This window comes from Sinocyclocheilus grahami, unplaced genomic scaffold (genome assembly GCF_001515645.1).
Source record: "Sinocyclocheilus grahami isolate Dianchi unplaced genomic scaffold, SAMN03320097.WGS_v1.1 scaffold276.1, whole genome shotgun sequence".
NCBI classification, from domain to species: domain Eukaryota; kingdom Metazoa; phylum Chordata; class Actinopteri; order Cypriniformes; family Cyprinidae; genus Sinocyclocheilus; species Sinocyclocheilus grahami.
This window is the reverse complement of record NW_015505455.1, coordinates 890,230-906,738: the sequence shown is the minus strand read 5'-3', so window position 1 is coordinate 906,738 and position 16,509 is coordinate 890,230. Positions and strand designations below refer to the sequence as shown.

Sequence of the window (16,509 nt, the reverse complement as noted above, 5' to 3'; positions counted from 1 at the left end):
ATAGAAAACGGGAGGGTTGACAGGTATGGGTGTAATTAGGACTGTAACGTGTTGCAGCACAGCTGCAGAAATTGCTTGAAACTACATAAAAACGCCTACAGTTCATACTTTTGGTTTGAAAACTGTTCAGTCTTGACTTTGTAATACATAAAGGCTAACAACAAATCATGCAGGGATCGCTTTGGACCCTCTGTCGTGAACAGTTTGCATAAGAGTTGGAAGGGTACAGCTGGACGTGTGTTAGTTAAATAGTACGGCAGCTCAAAATGTCTGGGAAACACTTTGAATCGCTAGAGAAGGTTGGTGACATGCACCTGAGGCTGAACTCAGAGGGCAGAAGACTGCTGTTCGGAAAAGAGCCGAAGTAAGTCACAAACGCGCTTAAATTCATTCTAGAGGACTGGAGGGAGCTGCAGTGCACACACAGCTGCGACGACGGCTGGCTTTATATGGATGTGCTCTATAATGAAACTAGGCAACTCTGAAATAATTAAGGAGATTAACAGGTTCAGACGGTTAGCATTTGTCCAAATGTAAGGTAGCTTTTACACTAGAAGTTTACTCTCGTAACTACATCTAGTAAAAGCTGAAACTGAGTAAATTATTTATGGTGGACTTTGGCCACAAGAGTCCCTGGGAATGTCGTTGATGTCTGTCAGCGATGGGAATTTGAGGTGAAATCTGACATGCTCTAACTTTATCATTCTCATAGATGTCCCATAAATATAAACGGCCTTTCCTTGGTTTCATTTTTGCATTATTTTCAGAAACTAAAAAACCAAAACATGACATAATAACGTAGAACATTTAATAATTAATAACAGCAGCCAAACAGTTTGCCTGTTCAATGAAATAAATTCTTATTTTTTAGCATAGTGTATAACTATAAACCCTTTTGGTTTTGCTAATTTATTCATGGACAACATGGGAAATTTGCCTCGGATATAAGTAAAGCATAAAAACACTTTTAAATATACAACAACATCAGAGAATACAGTTTAAAATCTACACTTTCAAAAATTAACCATGGATTTACATTAACCATGGTACTGCCACATGGTTTTGCATGGTCTTGCTACACTAACTAGTTTAACCGTGGTGTAGTAAAATTACGAAATACAAACTGAACTGAAAAACAAATGTATCTTTGACCATTACAGTCATCCCTACTCTTCCCTATTTGTTTGCTTTTAGATTTTATTGAGTTTATGCCATTTAAAATTGTAATACATGCATTTCAGGAAGCTGAACATTCCCCAGAGTGCAATAGATGCTGCAGTTGAGCAAGATTATGATCTGAAGGGTTATGTGTTTGAGGCTTCTCCAGAGCAGCTCAGACCACCCAGAACTGTCCGCGTGGGACTCGTTCAGAACAAGCTAGTTTTACCCACTGATGCTCCTGTGCTTGAACAGGTGAGAGAATGAAGTACACAGTACATATAATGGCCAGGTGGCACATTTTGGCTCTGACAGGCTATTAGATCAAAAGGGTGCTTCTACTAAATACTGAGCAAAGGGTCTGAATACTTAGGACCATGTGATATTTCAGTTTTTCTTTTTTTAATAAATCTGCAAAAATGTCAACAATTCTGTGTTTTTCTGTCAATATGGGGTGCTGTGTGTACATTAATGAGGAAAAAAAATTAACTTAAATGATTTTAGCAAATGGCTGCAATATAACAGAGTGAAAAATTTAAGGGGGTCTGAATACTTTCCGTACCCACTGTACATATACATGCTAAAACAAATTTAATATAATTCATTTGAATTCGTCACACTCCATATTCTAATTTTGCTTTCATAGATCAAAGCTCTGCACAAGCGTGTGGGGAGATGGTAGAGGTGGCAGTCATGTGTGGGGTCAATATAGTGTGTTTCCAGGAAGCCTGTAGTGAGTATACAAAAACACACACATGCATCTAACACTCTTTCCACTGAATTCACCATTGTCCGACTGCAGTTGGAATATATACAGCTCTAGTCGGGTGTCATATGAAATTTATTGCATCTTTTTTGTTAAATACATTTGTATTTATCTATTTCAAAGTATTTTAATATTATGTTACTGTTCTCCAAAAATAATTGATTGATTTTCACAACATTCCTAGTTGACAAAAAAAAGAAACTTTATTAAACATCATGTTAGGTTTGTATTTATATGAATGTGTACAGTTCAAAATGTGTGTGTGAACACTAAATTATTCATAAATGGTTTTATATAAATTGTTATTTATATAATATATGTAATATATAACCATTTATGAATAATTTAAAGTTTAATCTTAAGTAATTAATGATTATTAATGTTTCAGCTTTTTGCAGTTCACTTCAAGAGTCCTGTGGTGTAATTATGAGTCTATCAATCAATCAATATATAAAATGATTCAAATCTATATGTATAATATTTATAAATTAATTTGAAACTATTTAAAAAATAATTTTAGATAAAGAATAGCGTGTCACATTGTTTGACACATGACAAACTACCCATATTTAGTCACAAATATTATTATTATTATTATTATTATTGTTGTTGTTATTCCATAGCTCTCTGTAACCATTTCCTGTTGTCCTCAAAGCAATTACTGGGCTTATTTATAAAGCCCAGTATAAGATCGGAAGACTTCTTGGCCTACAGTGATGTAACATGCCCGTGAAGACATCAGCAGAATCCGGTTTACATCAGCAGAGCGCAGCAGGACTGTAGTGACGACGTTTCATCTGCGCTGATGTAAACTCCCATGTAAACCTTTGACCCCTGGGCTCTGATTTCCTGTGTCTCCATGCAAATCTATGAAGCATGTTTGCTTTCATAGTAGTCATTTAAAAATGCCATGTAAACAAATGATGATTTCGTCCTGCTCTAAACAACAACTGCTAATGATAAATATGACCATAAACTTATCTACTGTACTCCTCATCCTCCCTCTCAGCAAGCAAAACAAAGTTTTATTGGACACCAAGGAGAGTCAATTTCAACAGATTGAACTCTCATAAATAAAATTCAGTTCTGGTAAAAATGAAATCTTTCGGGGAAAACATTAAGCATCATTTTCTCTGTGTCTTCCATCTATAGCAATGCCTTTTGCATTTTGCACATGAGAGAGGGAGCCCTGGACAGAGTTTGCCGCATCGGCTGAGGATGGGCTCACCACACGCTTTTGTATTCAGGTAAGAGTTAAATGAATGGAGAAGTTACAAAAAGTTAAAAAAAAAAAAAATTACTTAAATTTAAAGTTACAATCATCCTTTGCATCATCTTTAGTTATATAGTCAAATATTTAATCTCAGCCCCCTGATTGATTATTTGTTCACTCCTCAAACTCAAGACGAGGCTGTATGTCCATTAGCACGGACTTAATTGTTTTATTCCCTTTTGCCCATTGCAAAGGGAGTTACTTTTGATATAGCGCATGTTTGCTTTAACTGGTGTAGTGCCGTGCAGCTGCCTTGAGGCTGGTGATTTGTTAATGGAAATAGCAGGAGGTTAAGCCCACAGAGGGGACGGGGACATACTGACCACGGGCGAGAGCCATAGGCCGATGAGCACTGCGGCACGTAACTGTGGAATCTTCTGACACTGAACTCTAAGGAATTATGTGGCCTTTGACTGTTTACAGAGGAACCGCATCTATGCTTTCGCGAATATGACCTAAAATGACATTTCTAGAACCAATAAGTGCTTATTTAAGTACTTTTTTTGTTGTTGGTATTTTTGTACTCTTTCCTGCTCATTATACAGATTCTTCAAGACCACTAGAGATTATACAAAAATGAACAAAAAGTTTTTGTCCAGGTTTATTAATTTATTCAAAATACATTCAAAATACAGTTCATACTTGAATATACCTCTTCTGCTATTAGAGTTTTTAATTTCTGAATTAAAATACATTTTAATATTTTTGGAGAAATAAAAATGTAATATAATATTAAATAATATCAATAATAATAACAAAATAAAATATATAAATTAATAATATTATACGATGAACATTAATATTAAATAAATAGTAAAACTCTTCTACGGTATGGGGAGTATGTTTTTCATTTTGTTTTTGACGCATAAAATAAAAATTTCATGGTTATACGTCTTTACTGATATCATAATGAAGAGTAAAAAGCCCCACTGAAAAATGAAATTCTGAAGAAGAAAAAAACTGTATTAAGTAGTTTGGCATAATCCTTTGTTTTTATTATAAATATTTTGACATTTTATTAATATTTTTAAAAACTGCTTCATGGCTTATTAATATTTGAAAACATTTCATCCAGCAAATCAAACTCATGTTGTGTGAACAGCATGCAAAATAAAAAGATATAAAACAGGAAATCAGACCCTCATCACTGTGTGTCAAAGTCAATATGTCTCTTAAAATATCTGATAATTTGGCCTTTTTTTTGGCAAGGCAAAGTTAGCTCAGGTTAAGAATGTTATGTGGCTCTTCTGCTGTGTTCTTCTTTCTGCAGTCATTACTTCTAATGCTGATACCATATGTGCTTGATTTTCATTTTGTAGCTGGCCAAACACTTCAACATGGTGGTGGTGTCTCCCATTTTGGAGAGGGATGAGATTCATGGTGGAACATTGTGGAACACTGCAGTGGTGGTGTCCAATAATGGCAATGTTCTAGGCAAATCACGGAAGAATCACATTCCCCGTGTGGGAGACTTCAATGAGGTCAGTGTCACCCACTGCATAACAGTCAAACAACTGTCAGTGTGAAACAACACAGCTACAGTGACACTCTGTATTTAGATTAATAGAGTATCATCACTCGTTTATATTAAGCTAACATGAGTTAATTAAACTGTAAATTAAATATTAATACAGTGCGCTCCAAAAGTCTGAGACCATTAGTATTTCACTAATTGATCTTGTAACAATATACACTATTGGTCAAAAATCTGGAATAGAGATTTTAAAGATTTTTTTTATGGTCTTGAAAAATTTGTATTTGTATGATTAATAATACAGTAAAAACAGTAATATTGTATTTATTCCTGATGGCAAAGCTGAATTTTCAGCAGCCATTGCTCAGTGTCACATGATGTAACAGGAATATATTACATTTGAAAATATATTCAAATAGAATGTTTCACAATATTACTGTTTTACTGATTTTTTGATCAAATAAATGCAGACTTATTGAGCACAAGAGACTTCTTTCAAAAACATAAAACATTTTTTTTTTAATTATTCCAAACTTGGGACCGCTAATGTATTCAAATGAGCATGAATATCAGAACGTACATTTGCTTGAATGACAGCAGCACTCAAGCTGCATGAACTCCACAAGTTTGTGTAAAACAGGGGTGCCCAAACTCGGTCCTGGAGGGCCGGTGTCCTGCAGAGTTTAGCTCCAACTTGCCTCAACACACCTGCTGGTAAGTTTCTAGTATGCCTATAAGAGCTTGATTAGCTGCTTCAGGTGTGTTTATTTGGGGTTGGAGCTAAACTCTGCAGGACACCGGCCCTCCAGGACCGAGTTTAGGCACCCCTGGTGTAAAACCTGAATATCATGTTCTCCAGCATTCTTGAGAGTGATCCAGAGCATCTTGAGCTCCAGTGGAAACAAGAACATCTGACCACTTGTAAGAGTCACATAATCACTTATTTGAATTGTGGCCTAGAAATAGTGCAGAATCTGAAATATCTCTTATTCATTTCAGGTTGTAACAATATATTATTGTACGTTTTTTAGAATCGTAAAACTTTATTTTTAGGTTTAAGTGGACCCCACTATACATACAGTTATCAGTATTTTGTGCTGCCACATGGGTATGTCTATATCTTACTGGAAAACTGAAAAGTTGTTCAGTGCAGCCACTATAGAAATTCTTGTTTTCAGAGATTTGTTCCAGCATGTTGGGTGACATTTTTCACCATTTTTCAGGTTAAACGCGTTTGTGTGTGTTTATCTGCACTACATGATCAGTGGCCACTTTAAGTGGTTGAGAACGTTTGATTTCTCCCCAGCTGTGCGGTTTATCAGTTTCATGTTGTGCCTTTGATCGATTGTACACTGTGATAATGCTCAATTCAGGAAATGTAGCCACTCTCTTTTCTTGAAACAACAAGCTTGAGTGTACCTGCAGAACCAGATGGCAGAGACAGCTCAATTCTGTTGTTTTCATTCAAATTAAGGATAATTTTACTGCTGTCTATGCTGATAAACATCAATGTTGGAAAAGGTTTACACAGAAACTCTTCTGAGAAACCAGCTTAGCCCTGCATGAATTTCCTTGCTGCATCAATTGCATGAATTTACACTAACATCACAAACTGTGGCCACAATTTAAAATACAACAATGTATATTGTTTTAATCTTCTAAAAAGTGGATGATCTGATATCACAGACATCAACAATTACTGCTAAAACACAAGCTTATCTCTCATGCAGTCTTTACATAGTCGCTGAATCTTACACTTCCTAACACATGCCGTCAATGACAAGTGGTTTTAAAATAGTGTGCATTATTTGGTGTTAATCTATAGCCAACTTTCTATGACTAATCAACTTAAACGATTATTTAATAGTTCTAAAATAATTATTTTGGGCATCATTATTCATTATTTAATAATGCTTAGTATAAAATATGAGTTATTCTCACCTTACACTGATAGTTTTAATTAGAATATATATGGTCTAGTTGAAAATGTTCAAATATTTGGAAGAATGTTCTGTCAGTCACAGAAATTGTAGACTAAAATGGCTTTGCATAAGTCATTTTCTGAGAAAAGATCATTTTCAGCCTAGTCAGATTAACTGTTGGTGAAGGTGATCGTGTGTAGTTCAAGACTAATGTGCTGCAGATATTCCTATAAAGATTTGGGATCTGTGCCCTGCAATAAAAATAGTAGTAGATCTTAAAGGAATAGTTCACTCAAAAATTTTAATTAGCTGAATATGTTCTCACCCTCGATGTTTCTTCATTGGAACACATTTGGAGAAATTGCATCACTTGCTCACCAATGGATCCTCTGCAGTGAATGGGTGCCGTCATTCCAAACAGTCCAAACAGCTGATAAAAACATCACAATAATACTCTGCTAACCCACACAACTCCAGTTGTCCACAGTCCATCAATTAACATCTTGTGAAGCAAATAGCTGCATGTTTTTAATAAATACACCATCAAGATGTTTTTGACTTCAGACCGTTGCTTCTGGCCAAAATACGATATGTCTTAAAGTTAAAACGCCTTGATGGAATTGTTTCTTACAAACATTCAACTTTTCACTTTACAAGACGCTAATTAATGGACTAGATTTGTGAGGACCCTTTGTAAAAATCACGTACATTACCCAATAGATGCTCTCGAGTCTAAAACATACACAGAGATTCTCAGGAAATGTCCTCTTTGCCCCAGCTATGCACTGTTTATACTATGATAATATCACAACCACAACTAAAGTAAACTATATGAACTAATATGATTAGATAAGCACATGCTAATAATTTAAATGGGATTATAAGCCAAACTGCAAATAATGTTACACAGATGAAAAAACAAGTTGAGCGCTTGTTTTGTTTTTTTCTGTGGCTCTGTGGAGTCTGGTCTCTGTTAGTGGTTATAATGTCTTAGAGGGATGACTTTTATTCTCAGAGGTAGATACAGTAAACCAATTATCTTTAAATTGGCTTAAATGGGAGTTATTTCGACAGTCTGTTAAGCAGTGACCATGTGCCTCACATATGAAAGCGTTGGAGGTTCAGATGTGTGTTTTCTGCTGCCCTCTACTGCTGATTTCTGGGCAGACGAGACCTGAGCTTTTTAGTCTTGATATAGATCTGTCTTTTCTAGGAGTATTTCAAGAATGAGTTCACATCTGGAGATGGAAAGAAAGGTAATTATCCATTCATTTTGAGCATGTGCATGTAGTTGCATACTTAAACTGGTTTCTCTTGTGACTTGCACAAAGGTAAAGGCCGAAAGGTCAAATCATATCTACACAACCATTCAAAAGTTTGGGGTCTGTAAGATTTTTAAAAAAGAAATTAATACTTTTATTCAGAAATCAGGGCCATCCTTAGCTGACACAGGGCCTGGTGTGAGGTAGGGAGCGGGGTCCCCCTCAGTCCATTCTCCGTGGGGCCCGGTGCGGCCGCACCAGTTGCACGAAAGGTAATTATCCATTCATTTTGAGCATGTGCATGTAGTTGCATACTTAAACTTGTTTCTCTTGTGACTTGCACAAAGGTAAAGGCCGAAAGGTCAAATCATATCTACACAACCATTCAAAAGTTTGGGGTCTGTAAGATTTTAAAAAAAGAAATTAATACTTTTATTCAGAAATCAGGGCCATCCTTAGCTGACACAGGGCCTGGTGTGAGGTAGGGAGCGGGGTCCCCCTCAGTCCATTCTCCGTGGGGCCCGGTGCGGCCGCACCAGTTGCACCCCCCTAAGGACAGCCCTGTCAGCAATTATGCACTAAATTGATCAAAACTGACAGTAAAGACATTTATAATATTACAAAAGATTTCTATTTCAAATAATTGCTGTTCTTTAGAACTTTCTGTTCATCCAGAATCCAGGAAAACATATATCATGGCTTCCACAGAAATGTAAAGCAGCACATCTGTTTTTAAAGGGGTCATATGATGTGATTTCAATTTTTCCTTTCTTTTTGAAGTGTTACAATCTCTTGGTGCATAAAGAAGATCTGTAAAGTTGCAAAGACTAAAGTCTCAAATCCAAAGAGATATTCTTTATAAAAGTTAAGAGTCAGCCACACCTACCTAAAGGGAGCGGGGTCCCCCTCAGTCCATTCTCCGTGGGGCCCGGTGCGGCCGCACCAGGTGCACCCCCCTAAGGACAGCCCTGTCAGCAATTATGCACTAAATTGATCAAAACTGACAGTAAAGACATTTATAATATTACAAAAGATTTCTATTTCAAATAATTGCTGTTCTTTAGAACTTTCTGTTCATCCAGAATCCAGGAAAACATATATCATGGCTTCCACAGAAATGTAAAGCAGCACATCTGTTTTTAAAGGGGTCATATGATGTGATTTCAATTTTTCCTTTCTTTTTGAAGTGTTACAATCTCTTGGTGCATAAAGAAGATCTGTAAAGTTGCAAAGACTAAAGTCTCAAATCCAAAGAGATATTCTTTATAAAAGTTAAGAGTCAGCCACACCTACCTAAAATGGCTCGTTCTAACACGCCCCCACATATCTACGTCACGATGTGGGAAGATTTGCATAATACCGCCCAAATGTTCACGCAAAGAAAGAAGGCGTAACTTTTATTCTCGCTGTAGTATTGTTGTTGCCGCCGCCGCCATGTCGCGAAGGTGCTGTGTTTCGTTGGTAAAGCGAAACTACTTTGTTTGGCCTTCCAAAAGAGGACGATATCCGCTTCGTTATGCCTAGAGCTGATCCGTGCTGATCGCTGAGGAAATACATCAACTTCGCGCTGTGGATCACCGGATCGGCTTTCACCGTGGACGAAGCGGAGTCCAGCCCGGGGTCGTCACATGTGGTTGCCGCAAGCCCGCCGGACGCTCTGTCGAATCCGCCGGCCGCGCCGTTCTCAAGCCCGCCAGCCGCCGCTCACTCAAGCCGGCTTCCGCTCACTCTAGGCCTCCGTGTGTGACGCTGTGTTTCGTTGTGAAAGCGAAACTACTTTGTTTGGTCTTCCAAAAGAGGACACGACTAGAAATCAGTGGTTAAGTTGTATTTACAGCACTGTTCCAGAACACTTCAACTCAAATATTCAGATGTGTGCAGCGCATTTTATGGAGAACTGTTTCCTGATCCTGGAAGAGTAGACTACAATGCCGGCTGTTCTGACTCACAGCCTGTAAGTACATTTTTTATATTTAAAGAATTTGCCACTGATGATTCAAACGTGAGTTTTGAGCAGTGTAGAGTAGGGCTTGTAGTTTGTCATTTCTCCGATCACAAATGCAGACATGGTTTTATGTTTACGAGGCGCGATGCAACGCAACGATTTCATCGTATAAGTCATTATAATCCGTAATTATGTCCCCACTGGATGCAACAAATGCCTCGTTTGTAATGGGTTTTAATGTTTTTAAACGTAATGCTCCGGCCGGACACGGCATCACAGTATGGTAAGGGGCTTAACATTTCCGTCACACTCTTGAGGTATTCGGCCAATCACAACGCATTGGATAGCTGGCCAATCAGAGCACACCTCGCTTTTCAGACCGATGAGCTTTGTAAAAATCGACTCGTTTCAGAAAGGCGGGGCATAGAGGAGAAACAATAATGTACAGTATGTGGAAAATGTGTTTTGTTTTTTACTTTAAAATAAACACATTTCATTACACCAAATACACAAAATAATGTTCTTTTTAGCAGCATCATATGACCCCTTTAACATCAATAATAATAATAAAAAAAAAATGTTTCTTGAGTACCAAATCAGCATATTAAAATTATTTCTGAATGATCATGTGACACTGAAGACTGAAGTAAAGACTGCTGAAAATGTGGTTTTGCCATTTACAGGTAATTTATTCCTATATTTTATTTTATGTATATTACAGTATATGTATAAAAAAAGTTATTTTAAATTGTAATATTTCACCGTTTTTACTGTAGTTTTGATTAAATGCAGTAAAAAAAGTACCTACCACCAACTTTTGAACATTGAGCCTCATTCATGAAACACGAGCAGAACTAATTTGTTGTAAATCGTTCGTAAAGCTGTTCTGACGTAAATTTTCGGATTCATGAAAGTGTTCGTATTTTCAAAATGTTAGTTGGTACGAAAGAAATGTACACCTGCTCCCTGCCTTGTGTAAATGGCTCGTAAAACGTTCTGTGTTCTTTTTGGCAAACTGATGACACTGAATTTTGATGCACTGCCATTATAATATTTTAGTTGGTTTGCTCTGGTTTTGTTTTTTGTAGCTGGGAGTTGATAAACTGTTTAGCTTTGGGTAAAACGCAGCGCTTGTCACTGTCACTTTTTACCCAGCCGTCCAATCAATGGAGGAGGGGCGGGACAAATACGAGGCTACTTGTACAACAACTGAACACCAATAGAGAAGTTAACATTGCTGGTTAATGCATTTTTATATTCTTCAAAGTGAGATGCGTTACAGCCGTGGATATTCCAAATGATTGCAATCAAAGCGTCTCAGCTGGAAAAAAGCGTCCTCTAGCACCACCCGCTGGTCGTTTTCAGAAGAGCGCCTGACATTTTTCAGCTGGCTAAAAACGCTTTGGTGGACACACGTTATTGAATATTTATTGTTAGGCATATGGCCTATTAGTCTTTTTTGCATTCATGCAATATACTGGCGCCAAACCTGAGAAAGTAGACCGGAATATTCCACTGCGTTCCTGGACACGCAATTTGCGTAGCTGTAATCATAGGCGGGGATTATGCTAATTTTGAATCAGCGTGCACGAGCGAATCATTGGAATTTATTATCATACGCATGTTTAACGATCAAATCGGAAGTTTACGAAGCGTTTGTGAATCCGGAGGAGAGTTTTCGGGAAGGCCCGTTTTACGCGCAAATTACTCCGAATTTACTCCTTTATTTACGAATGTTTCATGAATGAGGCCCAGATTGTGTGCATAATAGGATTCCTCGACTTCTATTGGTCAAGCAAACAGATAGCCCTGCCCCAAACTCACGCCATTGGTTAAGCCTGTGTACCTCCAAATTACTCAGTTTGCATATTAAGATGAATATTTAATCTCCAGAGAATTGCACATTTCACTTTAAATGTAAAATTAATTAAGTCTAAGCATAAAGGAGACATTTAGCAATACTTCTCAAAAATCATTCATACAGATGGCACTCTCAGCCTAGAAATTAAATATGGGTCAAAACCTAAAGATCATTCCTGTCTGTATACAGTACACATGTGAGTCCACCTGGCTCTTTCCCAGAGCTTAATGTCTCTGTGTCAGCGTATCTGTCTGTCAATCTAGGATCGGTGGTGGGTTGAGGACGAGCTTGTTCAAAGGTGTCGTGTTCCTAAAGTTCTGGTCTGTCAGGCTCTGTTCTCTTTCAGCCCTCATTACTGTTGCATAAGCCTTCAACCTGAACACAAAATCCCCTTCTGCTGCTTTACATGTGAAGTCTCTCTGTAACATGACCAGTGTCACACACATAAGCCACAAACATATACAGTATGAGGCGCATTTCTCCATGAATGGGGTACAAAATATGGTCTAAAACTATTTATAAATTAGCGATGTTTTTCTTTTCCGACATGTGATCAGTGAATCAGCGCAACCTTCAGAAAACGTTAAACATCAGCCGCAGGTGATAAAACTAGATATTATACGAGGTTTTATGTTTCATTCATTTATTATGATGTTTGCATGTTTTGCAACCCTGTTAACAAAATTTGGGGCATGAATAAATACAATTTTAAACTGACATGTAGTTGGGTTGTAAATAAAGATTAAAAAAAATGAACAGACAAAATGTTAAAACAATCAAAATTATGCCAGGATGGGTAATTTGGCATCAAATGTTGATTTGTAGTTAATAAACTTACACTTCCATTCAAAAGTTTAGGGTTAGTAATATTTTTAGAAATAAATTAATATGTTTCTTTTGCAAGGACACATTAAATTGAACAAAAGTGACTGTAAAGACATTTATAATCATTGATAAGAAATGTTTCCTGAGCAGTAAATTATCATATTAGAATGATTTCTGAAGGATCATGTGACACTGAAGTAATGGCTGCTTGAAAAATCAGCTTTGATCACAGCGATAAATTACATTTGAAAATATATTCAAATAGAAGTTATTTTAAATTGCAATATTTCACAATATCACTGTTTTACTTCATTTTTGATCAAATAAATGCAGCCTTGGTGAGCATAAGTGACTTGTTTAACATGCGAACACCAATAAAATCTCAGTCCACAAACTTAAACAGTAGTGTGCATTTATTATATGAATTCTGGTTTGTCTTATCTGTAGCGCACCATGACTTTGGCAACTTTTATGGCTCCAGCTACGTGGCTGCACCCGATGGCAGCAGATCCCCAGGATTATCCAGAACCCGTGATGGCCTGCTGCTGACAGAGATGGCCTTGAACCTAAATCGGCAAGCTCCAGACAAATGGAACTTCAAGGTGGGATAAAAAAATCACTACATGTTCAACTATACTACAGTATATTCCTTCAGAAAGATATCTCATCATCACCATCACTGTAGGACTGATCACATCCTATAAATACTGAATAAGGTTTGTTTCTGGTAGCATCTGTATGCCATTCACATGTATGAATCTCTCCGTAGATGACTGGAAGGTATGAAATGTACGCAGAAGAGCTCAAAAAAGCCATCCAGCATGACTTCCAACCCAACATTCTTAAGGAGTGAGCTTATAAGGAAAACCGTGCTGCCAGCTGAAAGCCAAACTCTGCAGATGCAGGAGAACCACATTATGTATTAGGAATAAGTCCTTGTACCTCTACTTGAATTTCACAAAATAATTTATCGGTTCATTTTTAAGGTCAATAATGGAAGGATGCATTTCATTAAAATACAAATACAACTTTTATTAATTTCCGAAATGCTACTATATATTTAATAAAAATAAAGTTTGCCATATCAACATTCCTTATGGTGTTTAAAAAAAAAAAAAAAAGCACAAGTTGATGTAATCAGACACCTGATGTCTTAAAAATCAAAGGAAAAAAACAAAATAACATTTAACCTGAATGATCAAAGATTAAATAACAATTATGGCTGGTGGAACACCATAGTGCAAGCATTACATTTGTTAGCCATTGTGCAACAAACCATCAACGACTGAACTATTTGAACCACTGAGCAGGCGTTTGTTTACAAGATAGCAAACAGCAAAGTGTTCACAACACTGTGTTCAGACCTTTTCCAACGGTGCGCAACACCTGACGGTAAACCTCTAACCCTAGTGTTCCTGTTCTCTCTCAGAGGAATTAAAGGTGCTATGAATTATGCCAACACAATGTAATCATGAGAATTAAACTGCATAATATTGTAATTTACACAGAAACGGGTCTAATACTGTACTAGTGCTATGAGTGAGTTTAAAGTGTACTTTATGGTCAAGGTTCACAATTCAGAGTCGCCCACAAAGCAGCCAAACTCTCTTGCTACTCTCATGAGGTTATGACAGAAGTCCAGGCGATTTTACTCTTGAGGAAACCCCTGGAGAAATGAATCCACGCATATTGCACCTATGAAACGTTTCGTTTTCCTGACAGTGGGATATAATTGAACATGCTGGATTTATCAAATCTTACCTGAGTTTTTAAAAACAGCTTTCCTCTTGAACAATAATTAAAAACTTTCACTGTATTCTTAATTAAGTGGCTTCCAAGAGAAAAAAAAGAAGAAAAATCAACACAACCCCATGATTTTGCAAGGTTACCCTGAACAAACACAAAATCTTTATCTTTACATGAATGACAAACATTGTGTACACTCCTCCTCCACCTCTTACAGTGGCAGAGACTATATAAATCATATGAGCTATAGATAAAAATATAAGTCCACATGACAATAATGATGAGTTACATATACATACCATCTCCCTTTCCTTTCTGCATGAATAATTCATTCTGTGGCCGATGTAGCACCATAGTAATGTTTTGTGCGATGCTATAGCTCTACTGAAGACCATAGCCAGAGGTGAAACATACTACCTGCTATTGGCCAGCAGCGCTGGTCCCTGTTGGCAAAAATGCTACCCAGCCAACCACATTGGATGCAAAAGGGGTTTTGAACGTGCATTCATTCAGAAGCGGTCAAGACTCAACCGTCTTTGTAGATGAACAGAATGTCCTCGTCAGTTCCGTAGCTTGTTCTGGCCTCCTCAAAATTACTAAAGCTTGTGCAGCACACACCTGGCCATCAAAGAGATGGGCATATGAGACACAGTTTTAATGTTACTGCCATGTGTGAAGATTCTGTATTATCATTAAAGGAATACTTCACCCAAAAATGAATATCCATTGATGAGCAAGTGTTGTAATACTAAATTTCTCCAAATCTGTTATGATGAACAAATTCATCTACATCTTGAATGACTTGAGGGTGAGTACATTTTCAGCATAACTTCCTTTTTGGGTGAACTATTCGTTTAAAAATAACCATAATATACACTATAATAAATAAGGCTGTTTGTTCTAAGATATATGTAGCCTCAAAAAAGTATTTGGAAACTTCAAAATAAATATATATGTCATTACATTAGATAGAATGTATCCAGATATATTTATTTAAATATCGGAATTCGTATTTAACCATATATTTAATGATTTAAACCTTTTGTGTGTGTTTTTTTAATGTTTTGCATTGAAATATTGTGCTTGTGCTGTCTTTAAGAATAATGCCAAAGCTTCACAATACATACGGTCCGAGTAGGCCGGATTGTTGTAGAAGATGCTGCCGGTTCTACGGTTAAATCCACACACCACTACAAAGTGACCCTGGTAATCTGGCTTCCTGCAAAAGCACTTCTGACCCACAGGGAGGAAACAGCAGTATTTGACAGGCGTGGAGCACAGCTCACACACCAACATGACTGCGTTGACCAGCACTATGGCCACATGACCCTGCTCCAGGTGGCTCTGGATCTCCTGAATAGTAACAGAGCTACAAGAAAGAGATGTGATCAGATTTCTTCAAAGCACCGCACAGGTGTGAATAGGTGAGAATATGTTTTAATAGAACAGGAACTATATATATATATACATATACACACACACACACACAACGATTAAATGAAATTTTATACGATTTTGTCTAAATGAATTAAAAAAAATTAAACACTAAAAATTTGCATTTTAAATTGATTTTAAGCAGTCATGTAGTCCAATCAGTAGAACATGGCACTAACAACACCAAGGGCATGGGTTAGATTCCCACGAAATGCATGAACTGATAAAAAAAAAGTCTTCAATGCAATGTGAATTGCATTAGATAAAAGCGTTTTTAAAGATGAGTTAAATGTAGGGTGGCCATATGCAGGGCCGTTTCTAGGCATAGAAGGGGCGCCAATGAGCACACGTACTGGCACTTTTAGCAGGGTTGTAATAAAGAGTGGCACGGTAACCCTGAAATATGACTGCCGCCCCCACTGGATCCCCCAACATTATTGGGCTAGAGTACTCAGTACTGTCAATCTGACGATGCCTGTATGCCACTAGATCAGAGTGCTGTCAATTGCTGCCTGATTGTTGCATGCAAAGTTTGCATTTGGAGCGCTCAACAACGCCATTAGATCAGTGGGCTCTGTCAGTCAAGTCAAGTCACTCTGTCAAGGTAACACTTTTTTTTGCCATGCAATAAAGCTAAGTTAAAAGGCCAATTTAAAATATTGGTACAGTAAATAAAGAAATCAGTATTTTGTTTAGGCAGTATTTGTGGCACTTTTGTGGCACATTTGTCCAAATATTTGTGGCAGATTTGTCCAAAAGGTGTGCGTTTTTTGCGCCAATGCATTGTTAAAGGATCAGCGTGTCATGTAATATTCCCATATAAACTTTAACATCCAATTAAAA

At 37.2% G+C, this 16,509-nt stretch overlaps 1 protein-coding gene and 1 pseudogene across 1 annotated transcript in view; one reads left to right on the top strand and one right to left on the bottom strand.

Moving 5' to 3' along the window:
• The first annotated feature begins 266 nt into the window (after window positions 1–266).
• LOC107600025 (beta-ureidopropionase-like) lies at window positions 267–14,271 on the top strand (annotated as a pseudogene).
• Window positions 14,272–14,358: 87 nt separating this feature from the next.
• Window positions 14,359–16,509, bottom strand: part of gucd1 (guanylyl cyclase domain containing 1) — a 9,511-nt gene continuing 7,360 nt past the window's right edge. Inside the window, exons 5-6 of the mRNA XM_016291779.1 lie at window positions 15,360–15,601; window positions 14,359–14,850 (exon numbers count right to left, since the gene is read on the bottom strand). Of these exons, the coding sequence (XP_016147265.1) occupies window positions 14,759–14,850; window positions 15,360–15,601 (334 nt within the window). The 3' untranslated portion in view covers window positions 14,359–14,758. The remainder of the gene's footprint in view (window positions 14,851–15,359; window positions 15,602–16,509) is intronic.